General features: G+C 45.4%; 1 protein-coding gene across 1 annotated transcript; it reads right to left on the reverse strand.

Moving 5' to 3' along the window:
• Nucleotides 1–8,378: 8,378 nt before the first annotated feature.
• Nucleotides 8,379–15,015, reverse strand: LOC149970156 (G protein-coupled receptor 4-like). The gene is made up of 3 exons (XM_090228570.1): nucleotides 14,931–15,015; nucleotides 13,918–13,971; nucleotides 8,379–13,482 (listed from the first exon to the last, which is right to left on the reverse strand). The coding sequence occupies exons 1-3, from the start codon at nucleotides 14,965–14,967 to the stop codon at nucleotides 12,533–12,535; spliced, it is 1,041 nt and encodes a 346-aa protein (XP_090084696.1). The 5' UTR covers nucleotides 14,968–15,015; the 3' UTR covers nucleotides 8,379–12,532.
• Between the last annotated feature and the right edge of the window lie 2,496 nt (nucleotides 15,016–17,511).

Genomic DNA, 17,511 nt, shown 5'->3' on the forward strand with positions numbered 1-17,511 from the left:
CAGGGAGATCATGTGACATTACTACCAGTGGTTAAAAGATCCCGGACCTAATCCATTCCACACTAAGTTTCTACTTCGATGTATTTCAGAATGACAACAGGAATGTGACATCTGACCTGTAACATAATACACTTCATGCACACATCTTATAATATGCATTAGAGGTCGCTTTCAGCTTCCTGTGTGAACCGGACGTGCCTTAAAATGACGTCATAGGTGCTGTTTCGAAGGGTTAAAAAGGTCAGATCTTTTCAAAACTTAATATGTGTGATTAGGCAACCCCCATGAACTGTAAGTCAGTCATTTCTCCCAACAGATGTCTAAGAAAAGCTCTCTCACACACACACACACACACACACACACACACACACACACACACACACACACACACACACACACACACACAGCAAGGATGGAGTGACAAAGTGCGGTGCTTAAAGACACACAGAGCCTGCAATGGCATTTCCATAATCTCTAGGCTGTGCCGAGTTCAACGAGATGCCCCGCTTGACCGTAGCTCGCTCTGAGTGCAGCGACCGTGAAAAAAGTAGGCCCAAAATGAAGCCTGGCCCTAAATGTCATTTGCTTTTGGGTGACAGTGAGAGAACCGTTAGGGTGAGAAGCACAATTCGACCTCAGGTACGTTCCTGAGGTCCTCCCGATCCGTGCAAGCCTAACCTTGACCGTGTGGCATTAACCCTTAACAGTAAAACAGGGTTTTTTTGGTCTCACAGATTACAATGACTTCTCTCCCCATAGGAATACATTGCCTGCTCCTCTAAAGTCAACCTGAAGCCTATGTAGGTTATGAATGCCTTATGAACCTGTCTTCAATGACAGTCCATCAGGCCACTATGAGGTCTACCTGTGTCGATTCTAAGCTTCCTGTAGCAACCGGAAGTGGTTAAAATCACCCTAAAAGTGTATATCCATACCATGCCTGCAGTTTGACAGACATAGTGCATTCAAGCCTGTGTAAATCAGTTCTTAACGTAAAGACTTAAAACTCAGGATTCTGTAAAAGCATACCCCAATGAGGATATGTGTTTACTTATAGCTTCCTGTGCCAACCGGAAGTGCCATAATTGGTGTCACAGGGGCTGTTTCGAAGGGTTAAAAAAGTCAGATCTGTCCAAAACTTCATATGTGTGATTAGGCAACCCCCATGAACTGTAAATCAGTCATTTTTTCCCATAAAATTTCAAAGGAAAACTCAATCACACACACACACAGCTTGGAAGGAGGGACACATTGGGGTGCGTAGAGACATACACTGCCTGCATTAGTTAACCTTGTTTGAACTATTAACCTTTTGTAACTAGGGGGCAGTATTTTCATTTTTGGTTAAAAAACGTTCCCGTTTTAAACAAGATATTTTGTCACGAAAATATGCTCGACTATGCATATAATTAACAACTTTGGATAGAAAACACTTTAACGCAAAGATATTGTCTGTGAGTGCAACAGAACTGATGTGACAGGCGAAACCCAGATAAAAATCCAATCAGGAAGTGAAACCGCCTCATGCCAATGACTCCTTATATGGCTGTGAATGAGCTACGAATGAGCTTACGTTTTCCACGTATTCCCCAAGGTGTCTACAGCATTGTGACGTCTTTTTACGCATTTATGTTGAAGAATAGCTGTAAGGGACCATATATAGCAAGTGGTCACATAATGGCTCCCGCAGAAAATCTTGCGTAAAGTACACAAGTAGCCATTTTTCCAATCGCTTCTTATGAGAAACCAATTGTCCCGACGGGTATATTATCGAATTGTTATATGAAAAACACCTTGAGGATTGATTCTAAACAACGTTTGCCATGTTTCTGTCGATATTATGGAGCTAATTTGGAAAACAGTACAGCGTTGTAGTGACCGCATTTTCCGGTCGATTTCTTAGCCAAACGTGACGAACAAACGGGAGCTATTTCGCCAACAAAAATAATATTTTTGGAAAAAATGAACATTTGCTCTCTAACTGGTCTCCTGAGTGAAAACATCCGAAGTTCTTCAAAGGTAAATGATTTAATTTGGTTGCTTTTCTTATTTTTATTATGCCATGATAAACTTACACAAATGCTTGTCTGCTTGTCTGGCATATTTCGAAAAACGGTCTAGAAAGCACTTTTTAAGGGTGTGAAGTTTTTTCAAAATTTTTGCTATTTTTGACTTTTGACTTCCGGTGCCGTTTCAAAGGGTTAAAAAGGTCAGATCTTTCCAAAACTTCCTATGTGTGATTAGGCCTCAACCCCCATGAACTGTAAGTCAGTCATTTCTCCCAACAGATGTCTAAGAAAAGCTCTCTCACACACACACACATACACACACACACACACACACACACACACACACAGCAAGGATGGAGTGACAAAGTGCGGTGCTTAAAGACACACAGAGCCTGCAATGGCATTTCCATAATCTCTAGGCTGTGCCGAGTTCAACGAGATGCCCCGCTTGACCGTAGCTCGCTCTGAGTGCAGCGACCGTGAAAAAAGTAGGCCCAAAATGAAGCCTGTCATTTCTCCCATAACATTTAAAAGAAAAACTAAATCACACACAGCTTGGAAGGAGGGACCCATTGGGGTGTTAGGGTTAGGGTTGGGTTAGGGTTAGGGTTAGGGGTTAGGGTTAGGGGTTAGGAGGGAAGGAGGGACCCATTGGGTAGTAGAGACATACACTGCCGGCATTAGTTAACCTTGTTCGAACTATTAACCCTTTGTAACTAGGGGGCAGTATTTTCATTTTTGGATAAAAAACGTTCCCGTTTTAAACAAGATATTTTGTCACGAAAAGATGCTCGAATATGCATATAATTAACAACTTTGGATAGAAAACACTTTGAAGTTTCCAAAACTGCAAAGATATTGTCTGTGAGTGCAACAGAACTTATGTTACAGGCGAAACCCAGATAAAAAAATCCAATCAGGAAGTGAAACCGCCGCATGCCAATGACTCCTTATAGGGCTGTGAATGAGCTACGAATGAGCTTACGTTTTCTACGTATTCCCCAAGGTGTCTACAGCATTGTGACGTCTTTTTACGCATTTATGTTGAAGAATAGCCTAGACCAGTTAACCCACTGTTCCTAGACCAGTTAACCCACTGTTCCTAGACCAGTTAACCCACTGTTCCTAGACCAGTTAACCCCCTGTTCCTAGACCAGTTAACCCCCTGTTCCTAGACCAGTTAACCCACTGTTCCTAGACCAGTTAACCCCCTGTTCCTAGACCAGTTAACCCACTGTTCCTAGACCAGTTAACCCACTGTTCCTAGACCAGTTAACCCACTGTTCCTAGACCAGTTAACCCACTGTTCCTAGACCAGTTAACCCACCGTTCCTAGACCAGTTAACCCCACTGTTCCTTGACCAGTTAACCCACTGTTCCTAGACCAGTTAACCCACTGTTCCTAGACCAGTTAACCCACTGTTCCTAGACCAGTTAACCCCCTGTTCCTAGACCAGTTAACCCCCTGTTCCTAGACCAGTTAACCCACCGTTCCTAGACCAGTTAACCCACTGTTCCTAGACCAGTTAACCCCACTGTTCCTAGACCAGTTAACCCACTGTTCCTAGACCAGTTAACCCACTGTTCCTAGACCAGTTAACCCACTGTTCCTAGACCAGTTAACCCACTGTTCCTAGACCAGTTAACCCACTGTTCCTAGACCAGTTAACCCCACTGTTCCTAGACCAGTTAACCCACTGTTCCTAGACCAGTTAACCCACCGTTCCTAGACCAGTTAACCCCACTGTTCCTTGACCAGTTAACCCACTGTTCCTAGACCAGTTAACCCACTGTTCCTAGACCAGTTAACCCACTGTTCCTAGACCAGTTAACCCCCTGTTCCTAGACCAGTTAACCCCCTGTTCCTAGACCAGTTAACCCACCGTTCCTAGACCAGTTAACCCACTGTTCCTAGACCAGTTAACCCCACTGTTCCTAGACCAGTTAACCCACTGTTCCTAGACCAGTTAACCCACTGTTCCTAGACCAGTTAACCCACTGTTCCTAGACCAGTTAACCCACTGTTCCTAGACCAGTTAACCCACTGTTCCTAGACCAGTTAACCCCACTGTTCCTAGACCAGTTAACCCACTGTTCCTAGACCAGTTAACCCACTGTTCCTAGACCAGTTAACCCCCTGTTCCTAGACCAGTTAACCCCTTGTTCCTAGACCAGTTAACCCCTTGTTCCTAGACCAGTTAACCCACCGTTCCTAGACCAGTTAACCCACTGTTCCTAGACCAGTTAACCCACTGTTCCTAGACCAGTTAACCCCACTGTTCCTAGACCAGTTAACCCACTGTTCCTAGACCAGTTAACCCACTGTTCCTAGACCAGTTAACCCCCTGTTCCTAGACCAGTTAACCCCCTGTTCCTAGACCAGTTAACCCACCGTTCCTAGACCAGTTAACCCCCTGTTCCTAGACCAGTTAATCCCCTGTTCCTAGACCAGTTAACCCACTGTTCCTAGACCAGTTAACCCCCTGTTCCTAGACCAGTTAATCCCCTGTTCCTAGACCAGTTAACCCCCTGTTCCTAGACCAGTTAACCCACTGTTCCTAGACCAGTTAACCCCCTGTTCCTAGACCAGTTAACCCACTGTTCCTAGACCAGTTAACCCCCTGTTCCTAGACCAGTTAACCCACCGTTCCTAGACCAGTTAACCCCCTGTTCCTAGACCAGTTAAACAGTTACAGATTTCCAATTGTTGTGAAAACTTGAAATCGGCCCTTCCGATTAATCGGTCGACCTCGAATATGCATACACCTTTTTGGGTGAAGAAGCTGTTAGTTTAATATTCACAGACTTGATGTGCTGGAGTACAGGCAGCTACTTGAGAACAAAACAAACTTACTAGTGATATTCCACCAGACTTTTATAGGTCAGTCACAATGTCTAGGTCCGTCAGACTTAACACCAATATGTTGAGACAATGATGAAACGTGATAACAGTCCTCCACCACACACAAATGCAACAAATGAAATATTGTGCAAATACTTCAGAAAAATGACTGCCTTGTCACTAATGTTGAAATTGTGGGGTTACATACAGTACCTGTCAAAAGTTTGGACACACCTACTCATTCAAGGGTTTTTCTTCATTTTTACTATTTTCTACATTGTAGAATAATATGGATGACATCAAAACTATGAAAGAACACATATGGAATCATGTTGTAACCAACAACAAAAAAGTTGTAAATAAATATTTTATATTTGAGATTCTTCAAAGTAGCCACCCTTTGCCTTGATGACAGCTTTACACACTCTTGGCATTCTCTCAACCAGCTTCATGAGGTAGTCACCTGGAATGCATTTCAATTGACAGGTGTGCCTTGTCAAAAGTTAATTTGTGGAATTTATATCCTTCTTAATGCATTTGAATGCGTTTGAACCAATCAGTTGTGTTGTGACAAGGTAGAGGTGGTGTACAGACCTTACTGTGAAATGCTTCCTCACAAGCCCTTAACCAACCCTGGTAGAGGTGGTATACAGACCTTACTGTGAAATGCTTCCTCACAAGCCCTTAACCAACCCTGGTAGAGGTGGTATACAGACCTTACTGTGAAATGCTTCCTCACAAGCCCTTAACCAACCCTGGTAGAGGTGGTATACAGACCTTACAGTGAAATGCTTCCTCACAAGCCCTTAACCAACCCTGGTAGAGGTGGTATACAGACCTTACAGTGAAATGCTTCCTCACAAGCCCTTAACCAACCCTGCAGTTAAGAAAATAGTGAAGCAAATATTTACTGAATAAACTAAAGTTTAGAAAAGTAACACAATAATGAGGCAACATACAGGGGGTACAGGTACCGAGTTAATGTGTGGGGGTACAGGTACCGAGTCAATGTGTGGGGGTACAGGTACCGAGTCATTGTGTGGGGGTACAGGTACCGAGTTGATGTGTGGGGTACAGGTACCGAGTGAATGTGTGGGGGTACAGGTACCGAGTTAATGTGTGGGGGTACAGGTACCGAGTTAATGTGTGGGGGTACAGGTACCGAGTTAATGTGTAGGGGTACAGGTACCGAGTCAATGTGTGGGGGTACAGGTACCGAGGTAATGTGTGGGGGTACAGGTACCGAGTCAATGTGTGGGGGTACAGGTACCGAGTCAATGTGTGGGGGTACAGGTACCGAGTCAATGTGTGGGGGTACAGGTACCGAGTTAATGTGTGGGGGTACAGGTACCGAGTTAATGTGTGGGGGTACAGGTACTGAGTCAATGTGTGGGGGTACAGGTACTGAGTCAATGTGTGGGGGTACAGGTACCGAGTCAATGTGTGGGGGTACAGGTACCGAGTCAATGTGTGGGGGTACAGGTACCGAGTCAATGTGTGGGGGTACAGGTACCGAGTCAATGTGTGGGGGTACAGGTACCGAGTTAATGTGTGGGGTTACAGGTACCGAGTTAATGTGTGGGGGTACAGGTACTGAGTCAATGTGTTGGGGTACAGGTACTGAGTCAATGTGTGGGGGTACAGGTACCGAGTAAATGTGCGGGGGTACAGGTACCGAGTCAATCATAGAAACACAAAACATAGACTGCCCACCCCAACTCACACCCTGACCATACTAAATAAAGACAACATAGACTGCCCACCCCAACTCACGCCCTGACCAACACTAAATAAAGACTAAACATAGACTGCCCACCCCAACTCACGCCCTGACCATACTAAATAAAGACTAAACATAGACTGCCCACCCCAACTCACGCCCTGACCATACTAAATAAAGACTAAAAATAGACTGCCCACCCCAACTCACACCCTGACCAACACTAAATAAAGACATAACATAGACTGCCCACCCCAACTCACGCCCTGACCATACTAAATAAAGACTAAACATAGACTGCCCACCCCAACTCACACCCTGACCATACTAAATAAAGACTAAACATAGACTGCCCACCCCAACTCACACCCTGACCATACTAAATAAAGACTAAACATAGACTGCCCACCCCAACTCACACCCTGACCATACTAAATAAAGACTAAACATAGACTGCCCACCCCAACTCACACCCTGACCAACACTAAATAAAGACTAAACATAGACTGCCCACCCCAACTCACGCCCTGACCATACTAAATAAAGACTAAACATAGACTGCCCACCCCAACTCACGCCCTGACCAACACTAAATAAAGACAAAGGAAAATAAAGGTCAGAACGTGACGACTGCCTGCTGACCCCTTTGAGTCCTTCAGGCAAACCCATCTCTAGTGATCAGACTGAGTCCTTCAGGTAAACCCGTCTCTAGTGATCAGACTGAGTCCTTCAGGCAAACCTATCTCTATTGATCAGACTGAGTCCTTCAGGCAAACCCATCTCTATTGATCAGACTGAGTCCTTCAGGTAAACCCATCTCTAGTGATCAGATTGAGTCCTTCAGGTAAACCCATCTCTAGTGATCAGACTGAGTCCTTCAGGTAAACCCGTCTCTATTGATCAGACTGAGTCCTTCAGGTAAACCCGTCTCTATTGATCAGACTGAGTCCTTCAGGTAAACCCGTCTCTATTGATCTGACTGAGTCCTTCAGGTAAACCCATCTCTAGTGATCAGACTGAGTCCTTCAGGTAAACCCGTCTCTAGTGATCAGATTGAGTCCTTCAGGTAAACCCGTCTCTATTGATCAGATTGAGTCCTTCAGGCAAACCCATCTCTATTGATCAGACTGAGTCCTTCAGGTAAACCCGTCTCTAGTGATCAGACTGAGTCCTTCAGGTAAACCCGTCTCTATTGATCAGACTGAGTCCTTCAGGTAAACCCGTCTCTATTGATCAGACTGAGTCCTTCAGGTAAACCCGTCTCTATTGATCTGACTTCTCTTACTGTTATATATAGTTATTACAACTATTCACAAATAACAAGACATTTCCACTGTACAATTTCTAATGCCAGAGAAAATCATTTGTTTTCACTTAGGCTCTCTTTCAGGATGTTAGGTCTTCGTGTGTAGGCACCTTGATCTCCCTGTTCCTGTGCGTTCTCCTGATCTCCCTGTTCCTGTGCGTTCTCCTGATCTCCCTGTTCCTGTGCGTTCTCCTGATCTCCCTGTTCCTGTGCGTTCTCCTGATCTCCCTGTTCCTGTGCGTTCTCCTGATCTCCCTGTTCGTTCTCCTGGAACCCGTTGAGGGGTCTCTCACGCAGCCCTGTCAGCCCATCAACCAGACTGTGTCTCTGGAGAAGGAAGGCTACCCAACATGCCTAGTCATTCAAACCCCTATCTGCCCTGGCCACTGCGTCACCAAGGTACAATGAACAAACTGGCTCTAACTCTGACCACTTTCAGTGTCCTCTTTTTTTAAAGGGACTCCGGGAGAGAATGGGAACAAAAGAGGAGAAAGAGTGATCTCAAATATCCACATTATCAGTTTATTGAAGGAAAGAAGTCCATATTTTTCTGAAAAGCTGCAATACAAGCCCAACACAGATAGCGCAATGCAGAATAGGGCTGTGTACAATACAGTATGTCATGTATTTTATATAAAAAAGCAAGGCATGTACTCTTCACATTTTAACTACAACAATAAAACAATACATTTTTTAACCCCCTTTTTCCTCCCCAATTTCGTGCTATCCAATTGCGATCTTGTCTCATTGCCTCCCCCGAGCCCGTTGGGGAGTTGCAGCTAAGGTTGCATCCTCCGAAACATGACCAGCCAAACCGCACACCTTAACACCCGCACGCTTAACCCGGAAGCCAGCTGCACCAACGTGTCGGAGGAAACACCGTCCACTGGCAACCGAAGTCAGCCTGCAGGCGCCCGGGCCGCCACAAGGAGTCGCTAGAGCGCGATGAGCCAAGTAAATCCCCCCCTGGCCAAACCCTCCCCTAACCCGGACAATGCTGGGAAAATTGTGTGCCGGTAACTTGGGACTCCCGGTCGCGGCCGGTTATGGCACAGCCTGGAATCAAACCCGGGTCTGTAGTGACGCCTTAGACCACTGCGCCACTCGGGAGGCCCGTAAAGGTATAATTTTAACAAAGAAGAGAACACTGTTAAAGCTTCGTTTCGATCCGATAATTTGAACAAGGAGTTGATAGGAGTTATACATAGTGAATCGTACAGATACAGTCCATTAGTGGTTAGAGTGTAGAGGCGGCAGGGTAGCCTAGTGGTTAGAGTTGATAGGAGTTATACATAGTGAATCGTACAGATACAGTCCATTAGTGGTTAGAGTGTAGAGGAGGCAGGGTAGCCTAGTGGTTAGAGTGTAGAGGCGGCAGGGTAGTCTAGTGGTTATAGTGTAGAGGAGGCAGGGTAGCCTAGTGGTTAGAGTTGATAGGAGTTATACATAGTGAATCGTACAGATACAGTCCATTAGTGGTTAGAGTGTAGAGGAGGCAGGGTAGCCTAGTGGTTATAGTGTAGAGGAGGCTGGGTAGCCTAGTGGTTAGAGTGTAGAGGCGGCAGGGTAGCCTAGTGGTTAGAGTTGATAGGAGTTATACATAGTGAATCGTACAGATACAGTCCATTAGTGGTTAGAGTGTAGAGGCGGCAGGGTAGCCTAGTGGTTATAGTGTAGAGGAGGCTGGGTAGCCTAGTGGTTAGAGTGTAGAGGCGGCAGGGTAGCCTAGTGGTTAGAGTTGATAGGAGTTATACATAGTGAATCGTACAGATACAGTCCATTACCCTAGTGGTTAGAGTGTAGAGGAGGCAGGGTAGCCTAGTGGTTAGAGTGTAGAGGAGGCAGGGTAGCCTAGTGGTTAGAGTGTAGAGGAGGCAGGGTAGCCTAGTGGTTAGAGTGTAGAGGTGGCAGGGTAGCCTAGTGGTTAGAGTGTAGAGGAGGCAGGGTAGCCTAGTGGTTAGAGTGTAGAGGAGGCAGGGTAGCCTAGTGGTTAGAGTGTAGAGGAGGCAGGGTATCCTAGTGGTTAGAGTGTAGAGGAGGCAGGGTAGCCTAGTGGTTAGAGTGTAGAGGCGGCAGGGTAGCCTAGTGGTTAGAGTGTAGAGGAGGCAGGGTAGCCTAGTGGTTAGAGTGTAGAGGAGGCAGGGTAGCCTAGTGGTTAGAGTGTAGAGGAGGCAGGGTAGCCTAGTGGTTAGAGTTGATAGGAGTTATACATAGTGAATCGTACAGATACAGTCCATTAGTGGTTAGAGTGTAGAGGCGGCAGGGTAGCCTAGTGGTTATAGTGTAGAGGAGGCTGGGTAGCCTAGTGGTTAGAGTGTAGAGGCGGCAGGGTAGCCTAGTGGTTAGAGTTGATAGGAGTTATACATAGTGAATCGTACAGATACAGTCCATTACCCTAGTGGTTAGAGTGTAGAGGAGGCAGGGTAGCCTAGTGGTTAGAGTGTAGAGGAGGCAGGGTAGCCTAGTGGTTAGAGTGTAGAGGAGGCAGGGTAGCCTAGTGGTTAGAGTGTAGAGGAGGCAGGGTAGCCTAGTGGTTAGAGTGTAGAGGCGGCAGGGTAGCCTAGTGGTTAGAGTGTAGAGGAGGCAGGGTAGCCTAGTGGTTAGAGTTGATAGGAGTTATACATAGTGAATCGTACAGATACAGTCCATTACCCTAGTGGTTAGAGTGTAGAGGAGGCAGGGTAGCCTAGTGGTTAGAGTGTAGAGGAGGCAGGGTAGCCTAGTGGTTAGAGTTGATAGGAGTTATACATAGTGAATCGTACAGATACAGTCCATTACCCTAGTGGTTAGAGTGTAGAGGAGGCAGGGTAGCCTAGTGGTTAGAGTGTAGAGGAGGCAGGGTAGCCTAGTGGTTATAGTGTAGAGGAGGCAGGTAGCCTAGTGGTTAGAGTGTAGAGGAGGCAGGGCAGCCTAGTGGTTATAGTGTAGAGGAGGCAGGGTAGCCTAGTGGTTAGAGTGTAGAGGGGGCAGGGTAGCCTAGTGGTTAGAGTGTAGGGGCGGCAGGGCAGCCTAGTGGTTAGAGTGTAGAGGCGGCAGGGTAGCCTAGTGGTTATAGTGTAGAGGAGGCAGGGTAGCCTAGTGGTTAGAGTGTAGAGGAGGCAGGGTAGCCTAGTGGTTAGAGTGTAGAGGTGGCAGGTAGCCTAGTGGTTAGAGTGTAGAGGAGGCAGGGTAGCCTAGTGGTTATAGTGTAGAGGAGGCAGGGTAGCCTAGTGGTTAGAGTGTAGAGGAGGCAGGGTAGCCTAGTGGTTAGAGTGTAGAGGTGGCAGGTAGCCTAGTGGTTAGAGTGTAGAGGAGGCAGGGTAGCCTAGTGGTTAGAGTGTAGAGGCGGCAGGGTAGCCTAGTGGTTATAGTGTAGAGGAGGCAGGGTAGCCTAGTGGTTAGAGTGTAGAGGAGGCAGGGTAGCCTAGTGGTTAGAGTGTAGAGGTGGCAGGTAGCCTAGTGGTTAGAGTGTAGAGGAGGCAGGGTAGCCTAGTGGTTAGAGTGTAGAGGGGGCAGGGTAGCCTAGTGGTTATAGTGTAGAGGAGGCAGGGTAGCCTAGTGGTTAGAGTGTAGAGGAGGCAGGGTAGCCTAGTGGTTAGAGTGTAGAGGAGGCAGGGTAGCCTAGTGGTTAGAGTGTAGAGGAGGCAGGGTACCCTAGTGGTTAGAGTGTAGAGGAGGCAGGGTACCCTAGTGGTTAGAGTGTAGAGGGGGCAGGGTAGCCTAGTGGTTAGAGTGTAGAGGGGGCAGGGTAGCCTAGTTGTTAGAGTGTAGAGGGGGCAGGGTAGCCTAGTGGTTAGAGTGTAGAGGAGGCAGGGTACCCTAGTGGTTAGAGTGTAGAGGGGGCAGGGTAGCCTAGTGGTTAGAGTGTAGAGGAGGCAGGGTAGCCTAGTGGTTAGAGTGTAGAGGAGGCAGGGTAGCCTAGTGGTTAGAGTGTAGAGGAGGCAGGGTAGCCTAGTGGTTAGAGTGTAGAGGAGGCAGGGTACCCTAGTGGTTAGAGTGTAGAGGGGGCAGGGTAGCCTAGTGGTTAGAGTGTAGAGGAGGCAGGGTAGCCTAGTGGTTAGAGTGTAGAGGAGGCAGGGTACCCTAGTGGTTAGAGTGTAGAGGAGGCAGGGTACCCTAGTGGTTAGAGTGTAGAGGGGGCAGGGTAGCCTAGTGGTTAGAGTGTAGAGGGGGCAGGGTAGCCTAGTTGTTAGAGTGTAGAGGGGGCAGGGTAGCCTAGTGGTTAGAGTGTAGAGGAGGCAGGGTACCCTAGTGGTTAGAGTGTAGAGGGGCTAGGGTAGCCTAGTGGTTAGAGTGTAGAGGAGGCAGGGTAGCCTAGTGGTTAGAGTGTAGAGGAGGCAGGGTAGCCTAGTGGTTAGAGTGTAGAGGAGGCAGGGTAGCCTAGTGGTTAGAGTTGATAGGAGTTATACATAGTGAATCGTACAGATACAGTCCATTACCCTAGTGGTTAGAGTGTAGAGGAGGCAGGGTAGCCTAGTGGTTAGAGTGTAGAGGAGGCAGGGTAGCCTAGTGGTTAGAGTGTAGAGGAGGCAGGGTAGCCTAGTGGTTAGAGTGTAGAGGCGGCAGGGTAGCCTAGTGGTTATAGTGTAGAGGAGGCAGGGTAGCCTAGTGGTTAGAGTTGATAGGAGTTATACATAGTGAATCGTACAGATACAGTCCATTACCCTGCATCTGTCCTACCTGGAGCCTTCTACTACACTATCAGTCATGGTCATGGTGTTGGTGACCTGACTCTGCTCCTCGTCACCCATGAGCTTGCCGAAGCAGGGGAAGGCCAGAGTGTCCTTAGCTCCCTTTCTCATGAACACATAGAGTAGGGGATCCACAAGGGGGCTGAATCTCTCAAAGAGGGTCCCGATCTTTACATTTTCTCGGCCTGTTACCCCTGATATCAGATATTGTATGATGAGGGGTAGGAACAGGACTGTGTAATTGCCCAGCACAAGGGCCAGGGTACCAATAATCCGTCTCTGTTCGACAGCTGGCACAGAGATGGAGACGGACAGAGCTTTCAACGTGCCCACGAGGAAGAATACGAGCAACGGAAAGGGTATGAGGAGGTTAACTGCAAACAGAATCAGTTTCCTCTCGAGAGTCGGTGTGAGGTAGAACATGCAGATTTGGATGAAAGGGATAACCCAGATAAAGGAGGACATTATGAGTGAGTATTTGATGTTACGACGAAAACGGTACCAGAGAGGAAATGCAATCACAAGATATCTCTCCAGAGCAACACATACCATGAAACTAATGCTCGCACTGATACCGAAGAAATCAATAAAAAGTACAATCGTTTTCCAGGTACCAGACGGGTTGAACGGCCTCGTGCAGATCTGAACGAGATCTGCAATAAGAAGGTTGATAACGTAGACCGGAGCGATGTGATCAGCTCGGATCAGGAAGTACATGGCATAAATGGACAGACAGATCAGAGGAAAGCCGATGGAGAACGTTGTCCACTGTACGACGGTTTCAACGATGCTCCAAGTGGACGGGACGTCGTCCGTGACATTGTAGAGGTTTTCTCCAGCCATCCTTGGTGGTGCTTGTTGTTGCAGGAACTGGTTGATGGCAGGGTTCTTCAGATTCCCGAGTTCAAGTTCCTTAATATTTTCCTGTTGTGCTCCTACACTCAGAGGAAACAAAGTGAAATAGCTGCTGTTTTACTCTATAACATCTAAGATCCCAGTCATGATTCTTTAAAACAGGTCTAGTTTTGAGCTCAATGATGCATATTTACTCTAAATCTAAAAGCATTTCCCTTCTAAAGAAACAGGAAGTATGCTCAATATACTTCTACGTTCTGCGTATTTTTAGTAAACCTGAACATGTAACACAAAATAGAGCTGTCAAAGTGCCTATAGACATGAACCTTCTCACATTGTGTAAATGTTAGGATACCTTAAAACGTCTCTTCTTTATGCAATGAACTAATCAATTGAGCCGTTACTACGTGTTTTAATGAATATCATATAATAGAAAAACGAAGTCATCACGTGAAGCACAAGATCAGTTGAAATAGCCATTTAGCAACCATGTGGAATCTACAGTATTGTCTTACCTGGTGGGTCAATTAGATTAACTGGCGTTCGTCTTGTAGCGCCTATCAAATCAACTAATTATCAGGAAGTGGAAATGCAAGTTAGAAACGTGCCATTCTTTTTTACAGCACAGATACAGATACAGCACAGATACTCACAGATACTCACAGATACTCACAGATACAGATACAGCACAGATACTCACAGATACAGATACAGCACAGATACTCACAGATACAGCACAGATACTCTCAGATACTCACAGATACAGCACAGATACTCACAGATACTCACAGATACAGATACAGCACAGATACTCACAGATACTCACAGATACAGATACTCACAGATACAGCACAGATACTCTCAGATACTCACAGATACAGATACAGCACTGATACTCACAGATACAGCACAGATACTCTCAGATACTCACAGATACTCATAGATACTCACAGATACAGCACAGATACTCACAGATACAGCACAGATACTCACAGATACAGCACAGATACTCACAGATACAGCACAGATACTCACAGATACAGATACAGCACAGATACTCACAGATACAGCACATATACTCACAGATACAGATACAGCACAGATACTCACAGATACTCACAGATACAGCACAGATACTCACAGATACTCACAGATACAGCACAATTACTCACAGATACAGCACAGATACTCACTGATACTCACAGATACTCACAGATACAGATACAGCACAGATACTCACAGATACTTACATATACTCACAGATACAGCACAGATACTCACAGATACTCACAGATACAGCACAGATACTCACAGATACAGCACAGATACAGATACAGCACAGATACTCACAGATACAGCACAGATACTCACTGATACTCACAGATACTCACAGATACAGATACAGCACAGATACTCACAGATACTTACATATACTCACAGATACAGCACAGATACTCACAGATACTCACAGATACAGCACAGATACTCACAGATACAGCACAGATACAGATACAGCACAGATACTCACAGATACTCACGGTGCACACCCAGTGACAATACAGCATGTGCGTCTGAGCCTTAAATACTGTGAGACAGGAAGTCCACCACTCCAGGATGTCAAAAGTCATTGCACAATATGTGTTACTGTAGCATTTGTCAGTCTTCGATAGCTGATTGGTCAGGGAGATCATGTGACATTACTACCAGTGGTTAAAAGATCCCGGACCTAATCCATTCCACACTAAGTTTCTACTTCGATGTATTTCAGAATGACAACAGGAATGTGACATCTGACCTGTAACATAATACACTTCATGCACACATCTTATAATATGCATTAGAGGTCGCTTTCAGCTTCCTGTGTGAACCGGAAGTGCCTTAAAATGACGTCATAGGTGCCGTTTCAAAGGGTTAAAAAGGTCAGATCTTTTCAAAACTTAATATGTGTGATTAGGCAACCCCCATGAACTGTAAGTCAGTCATTTCTCCCAACAGATGTCTAAGAAAAGCTCTCTCACACACACACACACACACACACACACACACACACACACACACACACACACACACACACACACACACACAGCAAGGATGGAGTGACAAAGTGCGGTGCTTAAAGACACACAGAGCCTGCAATGGCATTTCCATAATCTCTAGGCTGTGCCGAGTTCAACGAGATGCCCCGCTTGACCGTAGCTCGCTCTGAGTGCAGCGACCGTGAAAAAACGTAGGCCCAAAATGAAGCCTGGCCCTAAATGTAATTTGCTTTTGGGTGACAGTGAGAGAACCGTTAGGGTGAGAAGCACAATTCGACCTCAGGTACGTTCCTGAGGTCCTCCCGATCCGTGCAAGCCTAACCTTGACCGTGTGGCATTAACCCTTAACAGTAAAACAGGGTTTTTTTGGTCTCACAGATTACAATGACTTCTCTCCCCATAGGAATACATTGCCTGCTCCTCTAAAGTCAACCTGAAGCCTATGTAGGTTATGAATGCCTTATGAACCTGTCTTCAATGACAGTCCATCAAGCCACTATGAGGTCTACCTGTGTCGATTCTAAGCTTCCTGTAGCAACCGGAAGTGGTTAAAATCACCCTAAACGTGTATATCCATACCCTGCCTGCAGTTTGACAGACATAGTGCATTCAAGCCTGTGTAAATCAGTTCTTAACTTAAAGACTTAAAACTCAGGATTCTGTAAAGGCATACCCCAATGAGGATATGTGTTGACTTATAGCTTCCTGTGCCAACCCAAAGTGCCATAATCGGTATCACAGGGGCTGTTTCGAAGGGTTAAAAAAGTCAGATCTGTCCAAAACTTCATATGTTCATATGTGTGATTAGGCAACCCCCATGAACTGTAAATCAGTCATTTTTTCCCATAAAATTTCAAAGGAAAACTCAATCACACACACACACAGCTTGGAAGGAGGGACACATTGGGGTGCGTAGAGACATACACTGCCTGCATTAGTTAACCTTGTTTGAACTATTAACCTTTTGTAACTAGGGGGCAGTATTTTCATTTTTGGTTAAAAAACGTTCCCGTTTTAAACAAGATATTTTGTCACGAAAATATGCTCGACTATGCATATAATTAACAACTTTGGATAGAAAACACTTTAACGCAAAGATATTGTCTGTGAGTGCAACAGAACTGATGTGACAGGCGAAACCCAGATAAAAATCCAATCAGGAAGTGAAACCGCCTCATGCCAATGACTCCTTATATGGCTGTGAATGAGCTACGAATGAGCTTACGTTTTCCACGTATTCCCCAAGGTGTCTACAGCATTGTGACGTCTTTTTACGCATTTATGTTGAAGAATAGCTGTAAGGGACCATATATAGCAAGTGGTCACATAATGGATCCCGCATGGCTCCCGCAGAAAATCTTGCGTAAAGTACACAAGTAGCCATTTTTCCAATTGCTTCTTATGAGAAACCAATTGTCCCGACGGGTATATTATCGAATTGTTATATGAAAAACACCTTGAGGATTGATTCTAAACAACGTTTGCCATGTTTCTGTCGATATTATGGAGCTAATTTGGAAAACAGTACAGCGTTGTAGTGACCGCATTTTCCGGTCGATTTCTTAGCCAAACGTGACGAACAAACGGGAGCTATTTCGCCAACAAAAATAATATTTTGGGAAAAAAGGAACATTTGCTCTCTAACTGGTAGTCTCCTGAGTGAAAACATCCGAAGTTCTTCAAAGGTAAATTATTTAATTTGGTTGCTTTTCTTATTTTTGTGAAAATGTTGCCTGCTGCCAGCAGAGCCTAGCATAGCATTATGCCATGATAAACTTACACAAATGCTTGTCTGGCATATTTCGAAAAACAGTCTAGAAAGCACTTTTTAAGGGTGTGAAGTTTTTTCAAAATTTTTGCTATTTTTGACTTTTGACTTCCTATGAAATCATATTGCAAGTGGAGAAAACATATTCCTTATGCACAAGTAAAAAAATAAAAATAATGATAATAAAATTGGATAAAAGTATATTCATACAATTCTTACACATGTGTAATTGACAAAAAAAAAAATCGAAAGAATTTCCAAAAACGGCACTTTTTAAAAGGGGTGATAAGTTTTAGATTTTTTTT

The sequence above is a fragment of the Oncorhynchus mykiss genome, unplaced genomic scaffold (genome assembly GCF_057628025.1).
Source record: "Oncorhynchus mykiss isolate SJ-2025 unplaced genomic scaffold, ASM5762802v1 scaffold93, whole genome shotgun sequence".
Taxonomy (NCBI): domain Eukaryota; kingdom Metazoa; phylum Chordata; class Actinopteri; order Salmoniformes; family Salmonidae; genus Oncorhynchus; species Oncorhynchus mykiss.